Raw genomic sequence first — 16,820 nt, 5'->3', positions numbered from 1 at the left:
TCACTTTGGCTAAGGAAGGCAATGCACTGCAGTTTCTCCACCCACAGGCAGGCTCTGGAAGAGCAGTGTTCATTTCCTGAGGCTGTTCAGTAAGGAATACTGCAGAGTCCGCGATACTGGCAGACTCCAGGATAACACAACGTAGGCTACTTTGATGAAGGCAGATGGGATTAGTCTCATGTCCTACCCGTTAGTTCTCCGTGAAATCTGATGATGACTAAGTCGCTTGAAATTCTGTTCAATTAAAAAAAAAAAAATGTGAGCAGACCACCGAGGCACCAGGAAGTGCAATGGTAAATAAGACTGAAAAAAATAACAACAATCAGACCGATGTTTTGCATAATTATTTTATTTCATTTGCACCTCACAGTAGTACTCCTTTTTATGGCTGAGCAAACTAAGGCTTACCAAATTTAAATTACTTGCCCGTGATCACACAGTCGGTCAAGGGCAGAGCTACTTTTGAACCCATTTCTCTTTAATTCCAAAATTTATGATTATAATCACTCTATCATACACACTCAGTATGCTTCTGTTATTGATGACTTAAAAACCACACAGTCAACTTTTGCTTATGTTTTATCCTAAGATTCAGAGTATAGATAGACAAGTGAGCATTTCAAAATGTAATGCTTTGAACTTCCCTTTTTCTTTTTTTCAAATTGTAATGTATGACCATTTATACACTTTATTTTTTTAATTTTATTTTTTATTTTTTAAAATTTACATCCAAATTAGTTAGCATCTAGTGCAACAATGATTTCAGGAGTAGATTCCTTAGTGCCCCTTACCCATTTAGCCCATCCCCCTCCCACAACCCCTCCAGCAACCCTCAGTTTGTTCTCCATATTTATGAGTCTCTTCTGTTTTGTCCCCCTCCCTGTGTTATATTATTTTTGTTTCCCTTCCCCTATGTTATCTGTTTTGTCTCTTAAAGTCTTCATATGAGTGAATTAATATGGTTTGTGTCTTTCTCTGACTAATGTCACTTAACATAATACCCTCCAGTTCCATCCACATAGTTGCAAATGGCAAGATTGCATTCTTTTTGATTGCCGAGTAATACTCCATTGTATATATATGCCACACCTTCTTTATCCATTCATCCATCAATGGACATTTGCGCTCTTTCCATACTTTGCCTATTGTTGACAGTGCTGCTATAAACGTGGGGGTGCATGTGTCCCTTTGAAACAGCACACCTGTATCCCGTGGATAAATGCCTAGTGGTGCAATTGCTGGGTCGTAAGGTAGTTCTATTTTTAGTTTTCTGAGGAACCTCCATACTGTTTTCCAGAGTAGCTGCACCAGCTTGCATTCCCATAAACTTCCCTTTTTATTATATATTTATCCAAAGTTGCTAAAGATTAGAAAAATTGAACAATTTAAGTTAGTTCTTTCTGTGTCCGTGTCCCCTTTTAACCTAAGCTAAGAAAGAATTAAATGTGAGAGAACATCAAAAAGGAAAAAACATAAATATTTAAGGTTTACTAACATAGATTTAGGCAATAGATTTCATTGACTGTATACTTCTTTGGGACAGCCACAATATATATTTTTTTAAGTTTATTTATTTATTTTGGGGGGGGAGGGGCAGAGAGAAGGAGAGAGAGAATCCCAAGCAGGCTCTGCACTGTCAGTGCAGAGGGGCTAGAACTCACAAACCGTGAGATCATGACCTGAGCTGAAATCAAGAGTCAGATGTTTAACCAACTGAGCCACCCAGGTGCTCCCGGGACAGCCACATTCTTTTTTTTTTTTTTTGGGGGGGGGGGTGGGGGAACAGCCACATTCTTAACTAACTTCTTAAAAGAACACAAAGGGGAAATTTAACCAAAGGTTAAATATCTAACTGACTTTGAGTATTTAGTTATATTTCTAACTAGCTCATTCATTACCTGGAAAACACCCAGGTGCTTGTAAATTATAAGTATATAATAAACAGGGAACTAACATAGACATAGTTAAATGGTGAAGGAAAAGATATTCAAAAATAGGAATTTAGATTCCTGTACATAATAATGGTATGAAATAGGAAAACAGGAGGAGATAGTGCTTTGAGTACTTTAAGTGATGCTTCCTACTTTAAGGAAAATGAAATTAAAAATGCATAAACTAATGAATTTTAATTGATAAAGGATTAAAAATACATCACAAAATTTATTTTAAAATAATTTTTCCAAGTCGTATGTAATACATTGCTCATTTTACTGAATTTAGATTTTACACAAAACTTTAGAAGTCAATTTTGAGTCATAAAACTGTGTCTTGGTGAAATGATAAAAATAATCAAAAGAATAAACATTTCAAATAGTAAATCTCATCTAAAACACTTAGAAGATTTTTTTTTTTTTTACTTAGAAAATAAACCTAGAGGTATAGAAACCAAAGCATATTTGTGCTTCCAAACTCAGTTTAAAGGATTATTCTATGAATCTATGGGAAAATAACACTGGCCCCCAAATCATGAAAATTTCTTTTCCTTTTTTTAGTCTGTTAATGTCATGATTGATTTTTGAATGTTAAACCAACATTTCATCCTTAGATAAACCTCACTTGGTAATCGTGTATTATCATTTTATATATTGATTCACAAAGATGTTGTTAAGAATTTTTGCATTCATGTATATGAAGAATATTGTCCTGAGAGTTTCTTTTCTTGTAATATCTGCATCTGGCTTTAGTATCAGAGTATTGTAGACATCATAAAAGGAATTGGGATGTATTCTCTTGTCTTTAATTTCTGGAAGAGTTTCTATAGAATTGGCATTATTTATTTCTAAAATATTTGGTAGAATTCATCAGTGAAAATATTTAGGCCTGCCTGGAGTTTTCATTGTGGGCAGGTTCTTAACCAAAAATTTAATTTTTTTTCTACAAATTTAATTTTTTAATAGTCTATTAAGTACAATTATTATTAAATTACATAAGCATTGTCTATAATTCAGGTTATCTATTTCTTCTTGAGAGTACTGTTAGTTTTTGTGACTCACAGAATTTTTTTTAATGTTTATTTATTTATGTATTTTGAGACAGAGAGAGAGCATGAGCCTGTATGAGCAAGGGAGGGTCAGAGAGAGAGGGAGAGAGAGAATCCTAAGCAGCCTGCCTGCTGTCAGCACAGAGCCCAGTGAGGGGTTTGATCTCACAAACCATGAGATCATGACCTGAGCTGAAATCAAGAGTCAGATGCTTAACAGACTGAGCCACCCAGGCTCCCTGGTGATTGAACAAATTTGCCCATTTAATCTAAGTTGTCAAATATATTGGTAAAAAGTTATTTATGTTCTCTTACTATCTTGTTTTAGTAAACAGCATTATTAATATATAATTTATATACCATAAAACTCACCATTTTAAAGTGTACACTTTTGTGGATTTTAGTATATGCTCAAAGTGGTACAACCATCATCACCATCTAATTTCAAAATATTTTATCACCCCCAAAAAGAAACCCTGTCCCATTTGTCCCTCTCCTTAGCCCTTGGCTACTACTTTATCTACTTTCTTTTTCTTTTATTTTAAGTAAACTCCACACCACACGTGGGACTTGAACTCACAACCCCAAATTCAAGAGTCACATGTTCTACCTACTGAGCCAGCCAGGTGCCACTCAATCTATTTTCTACCTCTAAGGATTTGCCTATTCTGGAATCATAAAATATGTGGCCTTTTGACTCTGGCCTCCTTCACTGAGCATAATGTTCTCAAGATCCATCCATATTGTACCATGGATCATTCCTACTTATGGCTGAACAGTATACTTATGGTATATATGGATATACCACATTTTGTTAATCAGTTCATCAGTTGATGGACATTTCAGTTATTTCCAGCTTTTGGTTATTATGAATAGCGCTCCTATGAACATTCAGGTGCCAAGTTTTTCTTTGAGTACCTGTTTTCTTTCCCTTTGAGGATATATCTAAGAGTAGATTTGCTGAGTCATATGGCAACTCTATGTTGAACTTGTTGAGGAGTTGCCAAACTACTCTCCACACTGCACCATTTACTTTCCTGCCAATAATGCACAAAGGTTCCAATTTGCTCCTTCTGGTCACAAAGGTGCAGACAACAAGGTGAGCAGTCATTGTTGTTGCACCTCACTCCCATTGTTTCAAGTCCCTCCCCCTCTGGCAAAAGTGACTTCCAAGGGATTTAAAGGACTGGCACCCCATTTTTTCTTCTTCATTTTTTTCTTTTTCTCCCCTTTTGGAAGTCATACATTAAAGATTAGGACATTAAAAAATACCTGCACTTACAGGGAAAATTAGAAAATAACCACACATGCCTGGAGAAAGGAACAGGCTCAGAAAAGACCTGAGAAAACCTTAAGTTCAACGTTTTCTTCAACTGAAGTCTTATCCTTGACACAAAAACAGCCAACAACAACAATAACAAAAAACAACAAACCCTAGGGATGGGGAGAATCTGATTTCCAGAGGCACTACATTATTAGATTCAAATATCCAATGTTCAACAAAAATGTCAAGGCAGATAAAGGAACAGGAAGTATGGCTCATTAAAATGAAAACAACAACAATAGAAATTGTCCTGAAAAAGACTTGATGGCAGATCTACTAGACAAAGACTTGAAAGCAATTGTCTTAAAGATACTTAAAGAACTAAAGGAAAATGTAGAGAAAGTAAACAATGTATGAACAAAATGGAAATATCAAAAAAGAAATAGCAAACTTAAAAGAAACCAAAAAGAAGTTATGGGGCTAAGAAGCACAATAACTGAAAGGAAAAATTCACTAGAGAGATTCAAAAGCAGATTTGAACAGTCAGAAGGAAGAATCAGTGAACTTGAGGATAAGATAATGGAAATTATTGAGTCTGAGGAACAGAAGGAAAAAAGATTAGAGAAAAATGAACAGAATTTTAGGGACTTATGGGACACCATCAAGCAGAGCAACACACACTCAGTGGGAGACTCAGAAGGAGAAGAGAGAAAGAAAGGGATGAGAACAACATTTGAAGAAATAATGGCTGAAAATTTCCCAAACTTGATTTAAAAACATGAGTGTAAACGTGTAACTCTAACAAATTCCTAGTAAGAGAAACTCAAAGAGACCCATACCTAGATATATAATCAAACTTCAAAAGACAAAGAGAATCTTGAAAAGGAAAAGAGAAGTGACTCATACGTAAGGGCTTATCAATAAAGTAATGAGAGACTTCTCGTCAGAAACTCTGGAGGCCAGAATGCAGTGGGCCAACAAAGTGCTAAAAGAAAAAAAAAAACAAAACCATCAACCAAGATCCTATATCCAGCAAAATTTTCCTTCAAAAGTAAAGAAGTTAAATCATTCTCAGATACCGAAGCCAGACAAAGACACTACAAGAAAAGAAAACTTAGGAACATTGATGATCAGTGATACAAAAATCTTCACAAATATAAGCACATGATAAGACACAATATTACTAATTATTTGGGAAATGCAAACTGAAACTATAGTGAGATACGACCTCATACCCATTAGGATGGCTACTGTGTATGTGCATACGCACACACATACACATACACATACATATATATGCGCATATATACATATACCTATACCAGTGTGTGTGTGTGCATCTAAGACAGAAAATAACAAAAGTTGGTGAGGATGTAGATTTCTTTGTGCACTGTTAGTAGAAATATAAAATGGTACAGCCACTGTGGAAAGCAATATGGTGGTTCCTCAAAAAATTAAACATAAAATTACCAGATGATCCAGCAATTCTACTTCTGGATATATACCCCACAAAATTGAAAGCAGGGTCTTGAATAGATATTCATGCACCCGTGCTCATAGCAGCATTATTCGTAATAGCTAAAATGTGGAAGAATTCATAAGTGTCATCAACGATGAATGGATAAGCAAAATATATATACATATCATTCAGCCTTGAAAAGGAAGGAAATTCTGACATATGCTACAACATGGTTGACCTTGAGGACTTTATGCTGAGTGGACTAAACCAGTCAGAAGAAGACAAACCCTGTATGATTCCACTTACAGGAGGTGCTTAGGGTAGTCCAAATCATCAAGACAGAAGGGAGAATGGTAGTTGCCAGGGCTGGAGGAGGAGGAAATGGAGAGCTATTGGTTAACCGGATTAATAGGGTTTCAGTTTTACAAGGTGAAGAGTTACGGCGTGGATGGTGGAGACGGTTGCGCATTCCGAGTGTATTTAACACCACTGAATGGCACGCTTAAAAATGGTTGAGATGGTGGATTTCATGCAATGCATATGTACCACACTGAAAAGAAATGAGGGGGAGAAAACTATGGGGGGAAGGTGTAGGTAGAATTGGAAGTAATTTATATAAAAGAGGTAAAGATGTAAAAAATGTATATAAAATTATACCCTAAAAGATTTGAGTGTGAATACAAGGGGATTCATTGGGATTTTGGCTCCAAACCATCTGAGATGTGGTATCTGCCTATTGTTTATCCGCTGGTATGGTCCCTAACAGTGTAGGTGGGGCCATTTTCTGTCAGTCTTTGTGGTTTGCCTATCCTATTTGTTGCTATTGCTACATGGCAAGAATGTCGAACTGGAAGATAGCAAGTGTTCTCTCAGTGGCTTTTGTAACCTGGCTGGGTTTCCCGGCAGTTTGGGCAGGCTGCTGCCTCAGTACTCTTCTATCTTTTGTTGTTATTACTTTTTTTTTTTTTTTTTTGAGAGAGACAGTGCGTGCACGCCAACAGGGGAGGGGCAGAGAGAGAGGGAGAATCTTAAGTGGGCTCCAGGCTCAGCACGGAGCCCAGCACAGGGCTCCATCTCACAACCCTGAGATCATGATCTGAGCCGAAATTAAGAGGCCGAAGGCGCTCAACTCACTGAGCCAGCCCGGCGCCCCTCTTATTGTTATTTTCAAAAAAGGGTCAGGCCTGCCTGCCCCACATGATAAGGCTGGAGTGGGGAAGGAGCCAATAAATGGTTCCTGCTTTCTAGGAATAATTCCACCATTTTATTCCAGCTTCCTGTTTCCTGTGATGCCAGATTTCAACATTCTTCCTGAATTAATTTTAGAAGCCTTCTCCTTAGCTTTAGTGAGCTCCTCTCTGCTGGTATTTGTGGGCAAGAAGGTTGCCAGTCGCCATAACTACCGTGTTAATTCCAACCAGGTGAGATGAGAGGCTGTTATTTCTGTTATTTCCTCTGACCCTTAAGTCTTTGTTCTCCAATCTGAGCCTCCTGTCAACATGAAGATTGCATTTTTTTAATGTTTATTTTTGAGAGAGACAGAGCATGAATGGGGGAGGGGCAGAGAGAGAGGGAGACACAGAATCCGAAACAGGCTCCGGGCTCTGACCCCCTGCCCCCATGTGGGGCTCGAATCCATGAACCGTGAGATCATGACCTAAGCCAAAGTCTGACGCTTAGCTTAACCACTTAACAGACTGAGCCACCCAGGTGCCCCAAGACTGCATTCTTTTGTAACTAGAGAGTCAGTGAGACCAAAATTTGAATTATAATTACCAAAGGATTTTTGAGAAGCATGGCATACTTAACTTTCGAGCCACTTAAATTAACATGAGTGTTATTCGCCCAGAACAGCTATGGTGTGGGGAGGCAAGAAGATAACATATGGCATCATGTTGTTAAGCTAACAGAATTCCTCTCCTCTTAATTTCATCCTCCTTTCCAAGTTCTTAGGAGTCAACCACATACCGAGGTGCGATAAGAAATGCTAGGGAATATCAAAGCCAGGCTACTAGCATAATTAAATTGGTCTCCCAGAAACAGTCCTTGTTTTTTGTTTTTTTTTTTTTTTAATCTCCCAGCTATTCTGAGTTTGGCCCTTTTCCTAGAACTCAAAAGAGAAATGTGGAAGAAAGAGTTGTCCCACTTTGATTTTAAGATAGTATGGAAGGAAGGGAGAAAAATTAGTATTATGTTTCCTCCTGTCATCCGAAGTCCCAGTGAAAGGGAATAATAAGACAAAAATTTCATTTCTCACTTTGAAAAAAGTGCTTTTCTTAGGATGGGTAGCTAAAATGAAGATTCAAGTTAATCCGGAAATCAGATTTGGCATCCTTTTGTTCTTTGTAAGAGTATTTCCGGGGCACCTGCGTGGCACAGCCGGTTAAGCATCTGACTTCAGCTCAGGTCATGATCCCGCAAGTTGGCAAGGTGGAACCCCATGTTCGGTGCCACTCTGACAGCTCAGAGCCTGGAGCCTGCTTCACATTCTGTGTCCTTCCCTCTCTCTACCCCTCCCCTGCTCGTGCTCTCTCACACTGTCTCTCTCAAAAATAAACATTTTTTTTAAAACGGAATATTTCTGTGTTGTTTGAAGTGAAGTAAACAATCCTGTCTTAGTACATAGGAAATGGACGGTGTGTCTTTAGCTCAAACCCAAGTCTGCCTTCTTCAACAAAAGCGGGCCTAACACGTTTGCCATGTCTTTCCAGGATTTAATAGCCATCGGCCTTTGCAATGTCGTCAGCTCATTTTTCAGATCTTGTGTGTTTACTAGTGCTGTTGTCAGGACTATTATCCAAGATAAGTCTGGAGGAAGACAACAGGTATGTTGAAATAGAATCTTCTTCCTGATATAAAAGCATATTTATATCTATTCACATGTATATTCCCAGAAGGGGATTTTCTTAGTTTAATCATGTTGCTGCTTTAATGTTATGTTTGTTAGGCAAGATCTCTTGGAGGAACCTGGATTTCACACTTGCCTAATTTTTTGCTTAGATTTTTTTTTTGTCTTAAAAGCTATTTGTCAACGTTGAACTTGAAAGTCATTTTCTATAGAAATATTATTCTATTTTAGTGGTTTCTATGGATTAGTCTGTAAAAACCTATTTTCCATGTAGCACACCCCAAAGAGTAGTATTTCAGGTAAACTAACCATCACCTATTAACATTGCTTTCTATGGAAGGGTATATTCCCGGTCCTAGTCTGGGGAAGTAATAATACAACTCTCCCTATCCTAGCTCCAGAACTAGAAACTTCCCTAGCTTCCTCAAGGCGCATGATAAGAGCCTTTCATGAGAGAGAGTAAGGCCTTTGTCTAGATGAACCTAGAGAATTTATGACCGTTCTGCCTTTGAATATGAGAAAATTATCCAAGTCAGATTTTCTTCAGGTGCTCCGAATTAGTAAACTAAATGTGTGGGGCAGAGGGGAGAGGGAGAGGGAGAAGAAGAGGGAGAGGGAGAATGCCAGCAGGGAAGGCTCTAAAGGTGAACTCTGTCTAATTGCAGACATGATATTTTATAAGTCCAATGTTCACGGGTTCTGAACTAGATTAAAGTTCCAGCTCTACGACATGGGATATGTCCCAGCTCAGCTATGTAGCATGATGAAATGTCAAAGAACTCTCAGAATCAAAACTGGAGTAAGCCCAGGGAATGGGTTAGGACTCAGAAGGCAGAGAAATAACGACAGAGGTCAACAAGAAGCTTAGGCCACAGACGTGTGGTAGAAAGGTACAGCAATGGTCAGAAACGGAAGTGTCAGACGAATGGACACTAAATTTGCATTGGGGTGGGGGGGAAGACAAACTGTCCCAGTCCATAGGTAAATAGAGCTGAAATATAAGGTGAAAGCCAATAAAAGTCAGAAGGGGCGGGATCTTGGGTCTAGAGTAAGATCGTGTCCTATCACTTCATGTGGACTGAGTTTTGTCATAAAGCTTCTGCCAGACATGCTGGCCTTGAAGGTATACCTCTTTTCCACTCCCGTTTGATGGAAAGAAGGAACTTGGGCTATGGAGAAAAGAAGAATGTTCTGTGCAAGTGTGCAAAAACGTTGACATCCATACGAGAGGATTTCATGATAAGAAGTAGAAATGGCGTTCCCAGACATTAGTCCCCACTAACTTTTTAAGGTTTATTTATTTTTGACAGAGAGAGAGAGAGAGAGAGAGACAAAGCATGAGCGGGGGAGGGGCAGAGAGAGAGAGGGAGACACAGAATCTGAAGCAGGCTCCAGGTTCTGAGCTGTCAGCACAGAGCCCGACGCGGGGCTCGAACTCATAGACGACGAGATCATGACCTGAGCCGAAGTCGGACGCTCAACCGACTGACCCACCCAGGTGCCCCAGTCCCCACTAACTTTGACAGCATGCTTCGTTTATTTGGTATATAAGCATGACATACATTTGGGGAGAAAAAAAGGCACACAGGTGGAAAAAATTAAATCACACGGCAAGTAACATTAAGTGCAGAATAAGCCTCATAAATAAAAAGTGCCATAAATATTACAAGAAGGAGAATGAGGGAGGAAGTGGATTTTCATGGATTATTGAAAGAGGGTTAGGATATGTAGAGATAGCCGGAAGGAAGAAGGGCTTCAGTTCAGCCTCAGAGTTGCCTTTAGCCTGTCAGACAAAGTGCCTGCTTCAAAGGCAGCCTGTGGCTCTCATTCTGTTTTCTGCTGCTACACTGTTCTCCTGTGCAGCACATTCCCCTACCAATGATATGTCCCTGCGGGGCTGTGACACTTCACGTTGGGGCATTCTTCTAGGAATGCTGGTTAAGTCCTTCCCTGAGAGCCTGGTAAATCGGGTAAATCGCCAGTTCGAGCAGAGAACGCTGCTGGCCCCCAGCCCTGGAGGCATTGGAGCTACCCAGCCTCCACCCTTCCGATCTGGACAAGCAAAGGCCCCTGAGATTCATTTTGTCTTCTTCATCTCACAGCGGCCGATGCTCTATCTCTTCTCTCGGTGGATTTTTGAGTCACTTTGCCTGAGAACACCCTTGCTTCTTCAAAGTTCCTCAGGACTATAGGAAAGAGAAGCAAGGGGCTGCCTCTGTACCTCTCAGACCTGACCTGCCACCAAGGGCCACTTTATTTTTTTTTTTTTTAATCTGGCATAAATACAAACTGCGTATGTGTACCTGGATTTCGTAATTCTCCTTGTCTAGAACCCACTTGCCTTCACTGGTTGCAGCAAAACCTATTGACTCTTGCTGCCACAGCCTGGGCCTGCCGTGTTGGCAGGCCATGACAGAGAGGATGTGAAGAGCCCCAGACCCATGGCCAGTTGGACTGTCCCCCACTCTGTCTTCTGGCTCATCTAGTTCTAACCACTGGGTTTCTCTGTGCTCCACAACTGGGTTCCTTTCCTTATTCCCTGCTTTCCAAGGACTGGCCATCTTGCCATGTCCCCAGACTCTCAGAACTGCTTAAAAAATTAATTATTATAAAAGAAAGAGGGGTGCCTGGGTGGCTCAGTCAGCTAAGTGTCCGGCTTAGACTCAGGTCAGGATCTCATGGTTCGTGAGTTCGAGCTCCAAGTCAGGCTCTGTGCTGACAGCTCAGAGCCTGGAGCCTGCTTTAGATTCTGTGTCTCCCCCTCTCTCTGCCCTCCCCCCTCTCCCCCCGCCAAATAAATAAAACATTTTTTTAATTAAAAAAGATAAGAAAGAGATTATAAAAGAAAGATATGTGTTGTATTCTTTTTAGAGGGAGCAAACGGGACAGTGGAGAGAGCCTAGATTTCAGAGTCAGCCGGTCAGGTAGATTGAATCCTGACTCAGTGGTTCCTAGATGTGTGTGTGACCTGGGACTTTTGCTTTTTGAGGCTCTAGTCCTCATCTGGAAAATGGGAATAAAGATAACTTTTCGGTTATGAGAATTAAATTAGGTGACAATAGTGCCTATCATAGTGCCTGTCACTTAAGAGGTTCAAAAATCACAGCTTCTACCCTAGCTCCCTAGGGCCCCGGCCAGTGCTTGGCAATCTACAACACTTCTGCTTCATGGAACCCACTATGTATGAAGTAATTGGTGTCTGAGGGTCTGCATGTCCACAGTGGCTGTGGCTTATGGGAACTCACATTGCCTTGAATTCCCAAAGAGAAGGCAGAGTCCCCGTTTTTCTTCAAGAAAGCCTGGGAAAGTGATGGAAATGAGAACGGAATAGCAAAATATGCACGAGTTGTAGACTTCTCCATGTTTGCTGTCTGTAGACCCTGTTCAGACACAGAGGCTGAGATTCGGAGAGCCATCAAGCATCCTCCTAAGGCACAATGCCACCGAGGATTGCCCTGTGGTCCCAAAGCCCACTCCTTTTGTGTGCACAGCCAGGGGAGACACACCGTTATTGGCAGACCTCCCAACCCTGTCTCAGCCGCAAATTTTATGGGATTCACTGTCCAGTTTGTACTCATTTATTATTTTTTTTTAAGTTTTATTTAGTTAAGTAACTCTTCACCCCGCATGGAGCTGAACTCACAACCCCAAGATTAAGAGTCACATGCTCTTCTGACTGAGCCAGCCAGGCACCCCTGTACTCATTTAAATCTAGGTTTAACGCAGCTTATTTTAGCATCTGCATGTCTTTGTTTCTTTAAATCAGAAGAATTTGGAGAAAAGAAGTGGTAGGTCGAGCCTACCCAGGGACAGGGACGCAAAACACAAAACAAAACACCAACAAAGAAGAAGTGATAGGAAGATAGGTGAAGGAAGAAGTGATAGGAAGTCCTGATGTATTTTCCTGTGCTGATCGAAGTAGTTTTTCTATAGAGCCAACAAAGACCACCTAAAGCAAAACGCTTAGATTAGATCCAACAACAGGTTGATGTGTACATTGGCTGAAGGAGTTTATGGCCTCAGTTACTTGTTTCAGTTCCACGAGGCATAAAATGCTTGCCCTTAGAACTTCCTGACTTTCTGTTGTAGTGGTCCATTTTCCTAAATCCCCCTTTTTGTACTACCATCACCTGGTGTCAACTATGAAGCAGCTGGGACGGGGAAAGAAGGAAGTAGGAAATTGATTTCATCGCTGTTAGTTTCAGTGGCGCATTTATATGCAAATAGCAGTGCGCAGTGAGAGGGAATCCAGTAGGAAGGGTTTTTCTTTTTTCCTTTTTTTTCACACCTAAGAAATAAAGAGAAAAATGGGAGAATCACTGCTGAACAGTCACTTGATAGTTTAGCTTTGAGGGACTCCCTCAGCTCTTGCTTGTATATGCCATTGTTCTGATTTGTGGTTAGTTTTATTCTCCCACACACACATCCCCCAGTGCAGTGAGAGATTATACTGCTTTCCATCAGTTTTTATTTTTAGGGGCTTAACCAATGGAAACGTATCCATAGAGGATGTATTGAGTTCAAGACTATGTCCAGAGAGTGTTGAGACCGTAACTTAGCTTGCTCTCTGTATCTGCCAATCAACCACTGCTTGCCAAGCAACGCTGAGCCCACAGTCATCAACCCAGCCAGTGTAGGACCCAGAGCTGCTATTTGCAGCCCTGGCTCACATTTGTACCCTTTTTTATGGCAATGAAGCAGAGAAAAACTGAAGTACGGAAATCAGAAATGATTATCGTTGCAGTTTTAAGATAAAACGCTACCGAGGGGCGCCTGGATGGCTCAGTGGCTTAAGTGTCTGACTCTTGATTTCAGCTCAGGTCATGATCTCACCGTTCGTGGGATCAGGCTCCATATTGGGCCCCGAACCGATAAAACGGAGCCTGTGGGATTCTCTCTCTCCCTCTCTCCCTCTCTCTGCCCCTCCCCCCGTCTCAATATAAATAAATCAACATTTTTAAAAAACGAAACACCACTGAAACTGTTAAATGGGAAGCTATCCAAGCTCCAAACAGGAGAGCGAGGAGGGAGATATTTACTGATATGAAAAGTGGACTGGTTGGGATTTTAGGGCTGACAGTGACGAGTCTACTAAGGCTTTTCTAGACTATTCCAGGAGGAGTTAAAGTTGGGAGGGAAGGCAAGCCAGACTTTAGGAGACTCCAGATGCACAGCACAATGCTATGGCAATAAAGATCCAAATACCTGAGACAGTTTGGCACTTTGCAGAAAGCATTCACGCATTCATTCGACAAATATTGATTGAGTACCTAGTATGTGTTTAGCACTTTGACAAGACCTGAAAATATCAGTTCAGTGAAAATGCACTTGTGCTGGATGGTGACATTCAACTCCTTTTAAGCAAAAAATGACACGCTTCTCACCATGCATAAGGCATCAGTTGCAGACAGGGACCAATACGTTCCCGATGGTCTCTCTCCAACTGGCTCTGTCTCCTCAGTTTGCATCTCTGGTAGGCGCTGGTGTGATGTTGCTCCTGATGGTCAAGGTGGGACCCTTTTTCTACGAACTGCCAAATGTAAGTAGCACTGATAAAGAACGTGGAGTAGAGAAAAGACCAGATCTCCCCACTGCGTCTTGGTGGGGCATTCACCTTGTTCCCAGCGGTCGCCCCACCCTATCTCTCATCCCTTGCCTTTAAATTAATAGCAACCACTTCACAGGAGTGGTGAGTAAATAAGATGATATTTCTAATATAAACAGAATGGTGTTGAGCTAGTCATACGTGCTCAAGAAATATTAGATAATATAATTATTCTCATTTTCGTTGACCTTCATTTTATGGCTTACGCTAGAAAGTAAGCTGTATAAGTAAAGATTCAGTTAAAGATGACCAAAATAGACTTCAGATGCCAGAACGCCCCTCACCGACTCAGGCTTGGAAACTCATTGTGTATGCATGCCATCTGTTTCCCAAGCCGTTTCCAGAAGGCCTTGTTCTGCATTCATATGAACTCAGTTGCCCTGTGACAGTCTCTCTGCCTTGTGGTTGGTTCACAACACTAGAAAGCAGGGGTCTGAAAGTTGAGTTTTTAACTCTGTTCAGCAAAGCCACCTCTGTGCACTTCTATACTTCTGTGCCATTTCTTCCCTTTGTGAGAGACTGATGACCTTGCATTTAGAGGTGCATTACATATTGGCTATAATCAATTTGTTTTCTGTCACCATATAGATCACAGCTCAGTCACCATGACTTCCTTTTAAATTTCCTTAATGTTCCCGTTAGCCATTTTTAGATAGTGCTGAGGGAGGTGGAAGGAAGGAGGTTTCATTTCTGGGGTAGCAGCTTGGTGACACTGAGGTGGCCGTCCCTGAAGCCGGAGTGGTGGTAAATGTTAGCCCCATCCTTTTGAATATCTCTGTCCCGCCCGGTGAATAGTCAGGTTTCTGAAGAGCAGGACTGCCTCAAAGCTGTTGCTGCCTTCTGCTCTTGTGATTCGGAGACCTTGGAGCCCAGCCCCAGAATCTATGCACAGAAGGTGGGATCAAGCTTGTATTCATCACACAAGCTGTCTTCTGATGCCCAGCAGAAGTCATCTCCAAAATTTAGTTTACATAGCACCTTTGGTGCCATCACTCTGAAAGTCTGTCTTCGGAGGGCCACTCACTAATTTACTCTGAACGTGATTTTTTTTTTTTTCTCTACAGCTGGAAGAATCAGAATTTTTAAAAATTGCAAACATATGAAAATCTGTCAGGGGGTCCCCCCTGGGTGGCTCAGTCAGTTAAGTGTCCGACTCTGGCTCAGGTCACGATCTCACAGTTTATGCGTTCGAGCCCCGCACGGGGCTCTCTGCTGTTGGCGAAGAGCCCACTTTGGATCCTCTGTCTCCCTCTCTGCCTCTCTCTCTCTCTTTCTCTCTCTCTCTCAAAAATAAATAAATGTTTTTAAAAAAAGACTAAAGATCTGTCAGAATCCACTAAGGGCACTCCTTTATTATCAATACATTAGAGACAGAACAGCCCTTGCTTTTGGCTAACCATGCTATGTCACATTATTTTTATACCATTTTCTGGGTGGGAAAATGTGAACACCATCTGATCAGTGGGATATCTGAATAGCTTTAATAATGGGGCTCTGTGAGTATTAAACTATGAATGAGCCCTTCATCCTTGAGAGATTATGGACCCCTTGTTACAAAATCCTTATTGGAGTAATTGCTGGGGCATCCTGGCCAGGATCTCAACTGGTCGGCAAGGGGACCAACACAATGTGAAGGTTCACATTCAGAAAGGTAAAATTTTTCTGGTGTATGACTTTGTGAAAGGATTTGTTTCTTCTTCACACTCCCTACTCTTCTTGCAAGAACCTCGTGAGGTTGAGTTTCTTTTCCTTCCCACCGCATCCTCCTGCAATGCGCAGAGCATGTGGAGATTCTTGACTGAGGATGGAGATTGGAGAGAAGTGATTCCTGCTGACTTCATCCTTGCCCTTCCCTCCTCTGCTGACCTACTGAGCCCACTGGTCACCAAGTCACCTCAGAAAACTAGAGTAACCTGCCATTCCTGGTGGCAGGATCAGTCTAATGCCCAGGCAGAGCATATACAGAAGAGATGGCTAGAAAAAGGCTGAGAAATGTGACCCTCATGCAGGGACTTCATGAAAACAAGAAAATGTTTCTTAGAGTAGGTGAGAGTCTGCTTTATCTTTTATTTTTATTTATCATTTTTTAATGCTTGTTTATTTTTGAGTGAGGGAAAGAGAGAGCACAAACGGGGGAGGGGGAGAGAGAAAGAGGGAGACACAGAATCTGAAGCAGGCTCCAGGCTCCGAGCTGTCAGCCCAGAGCCCCCCCACACAGGGCTCAAACCCATAAACTGCGGAGCCGAAGTCAGATGCTTAATCGACTTGCCACCCAGGTGCCCCCAGATTCTGCTTTGAGGTCCTGGTGATTTTTTACATTTGAGTGGCAAGGGTGACTTTTTGTGGTACCTTTGTGAAGATTTGGGAGTTTTACCTCCCCACCCCCACCCCTCCCCACCCCAAATTTTCTCCAAAGGGAAAATGAAACAGGGCTTACCTTCCCCCCCCCCCCCCGCCGCCCCCCGCAGGCTGTGCTGGCTGGTATTATTCTGAGCAACATCTTCCCCTACCTTGAAACCATTTACAACGTACCCAATCTGTGGAGGCAGAACCAGTATGACTGTGTGAGTACAGACGCGCTGGCTGAGGTAGGGAAGGACAGGGGGGAAGGTCGGAAAAAGGGCACGAGAACAAACAAAGAGATCAGGGTGAAGTACCCTAGCA

At 41.5% G+C, this 16,820-nt stretch overlaps 1 protein-coding gene across 3 annotated transcripts in view; it reads left to right on the top strand.

The window, feature by feature from the left end:
* SLC26A8 (solute carrier family 26 member 8) overlaps positions 1 to 16,820 on the top strand; it is an 81,229-nt gene that overhangs the window by 47,312 nt on the left and 17,097 nt on the right. For 2 of the 3 annotated variants that reach the window (XM_042986205.1, XM_042986204.1), the window contains 4 exons: positions 6,977 to 7,124; positions 8,415 to 8,528; positions 14,013 to 14,090; positions 16,625 to 16,720. In XM_042986205.1, the coding sequence (XP_042842139.1) occupies positions 6,977 to 7,124; positions 8,415 to 8,528; positions 14,013 to 14,090; positions 16,625 to 16,720 (436 nt within the window). Of the gene's footprint in view, positions 1 to 6,976; positions 7,125 to 8,414; positions 8,529 to 14,012; positions 14,091 to 16,624; positions 16,745 to 16,820 lie in introns of all 3 variants that reach the window. The other variant, XM_042986203.1, reaches the window with a different exon arrangement.

This window comes from Panthera tigris, chromosome B2, assembly GCF_018350195.1.
Source record: "Panthera tigris isolate Pti1 chromosome B2, P.tigris_Pti1_mat1.1, whole genome shotgun sequence".
In the NCBI taxonomy this organism is placed as follows: Eukaryota; Metazoa; Chordata; class Mammalia; order Carnivora; family Felidae; genus Panthera; species Panthera tigris.
The sequence above is the reverse complement of the archived record's forward strand: the minus strand, read 5'-3'. Positions and strand labels throughout refer to the sequence as shown.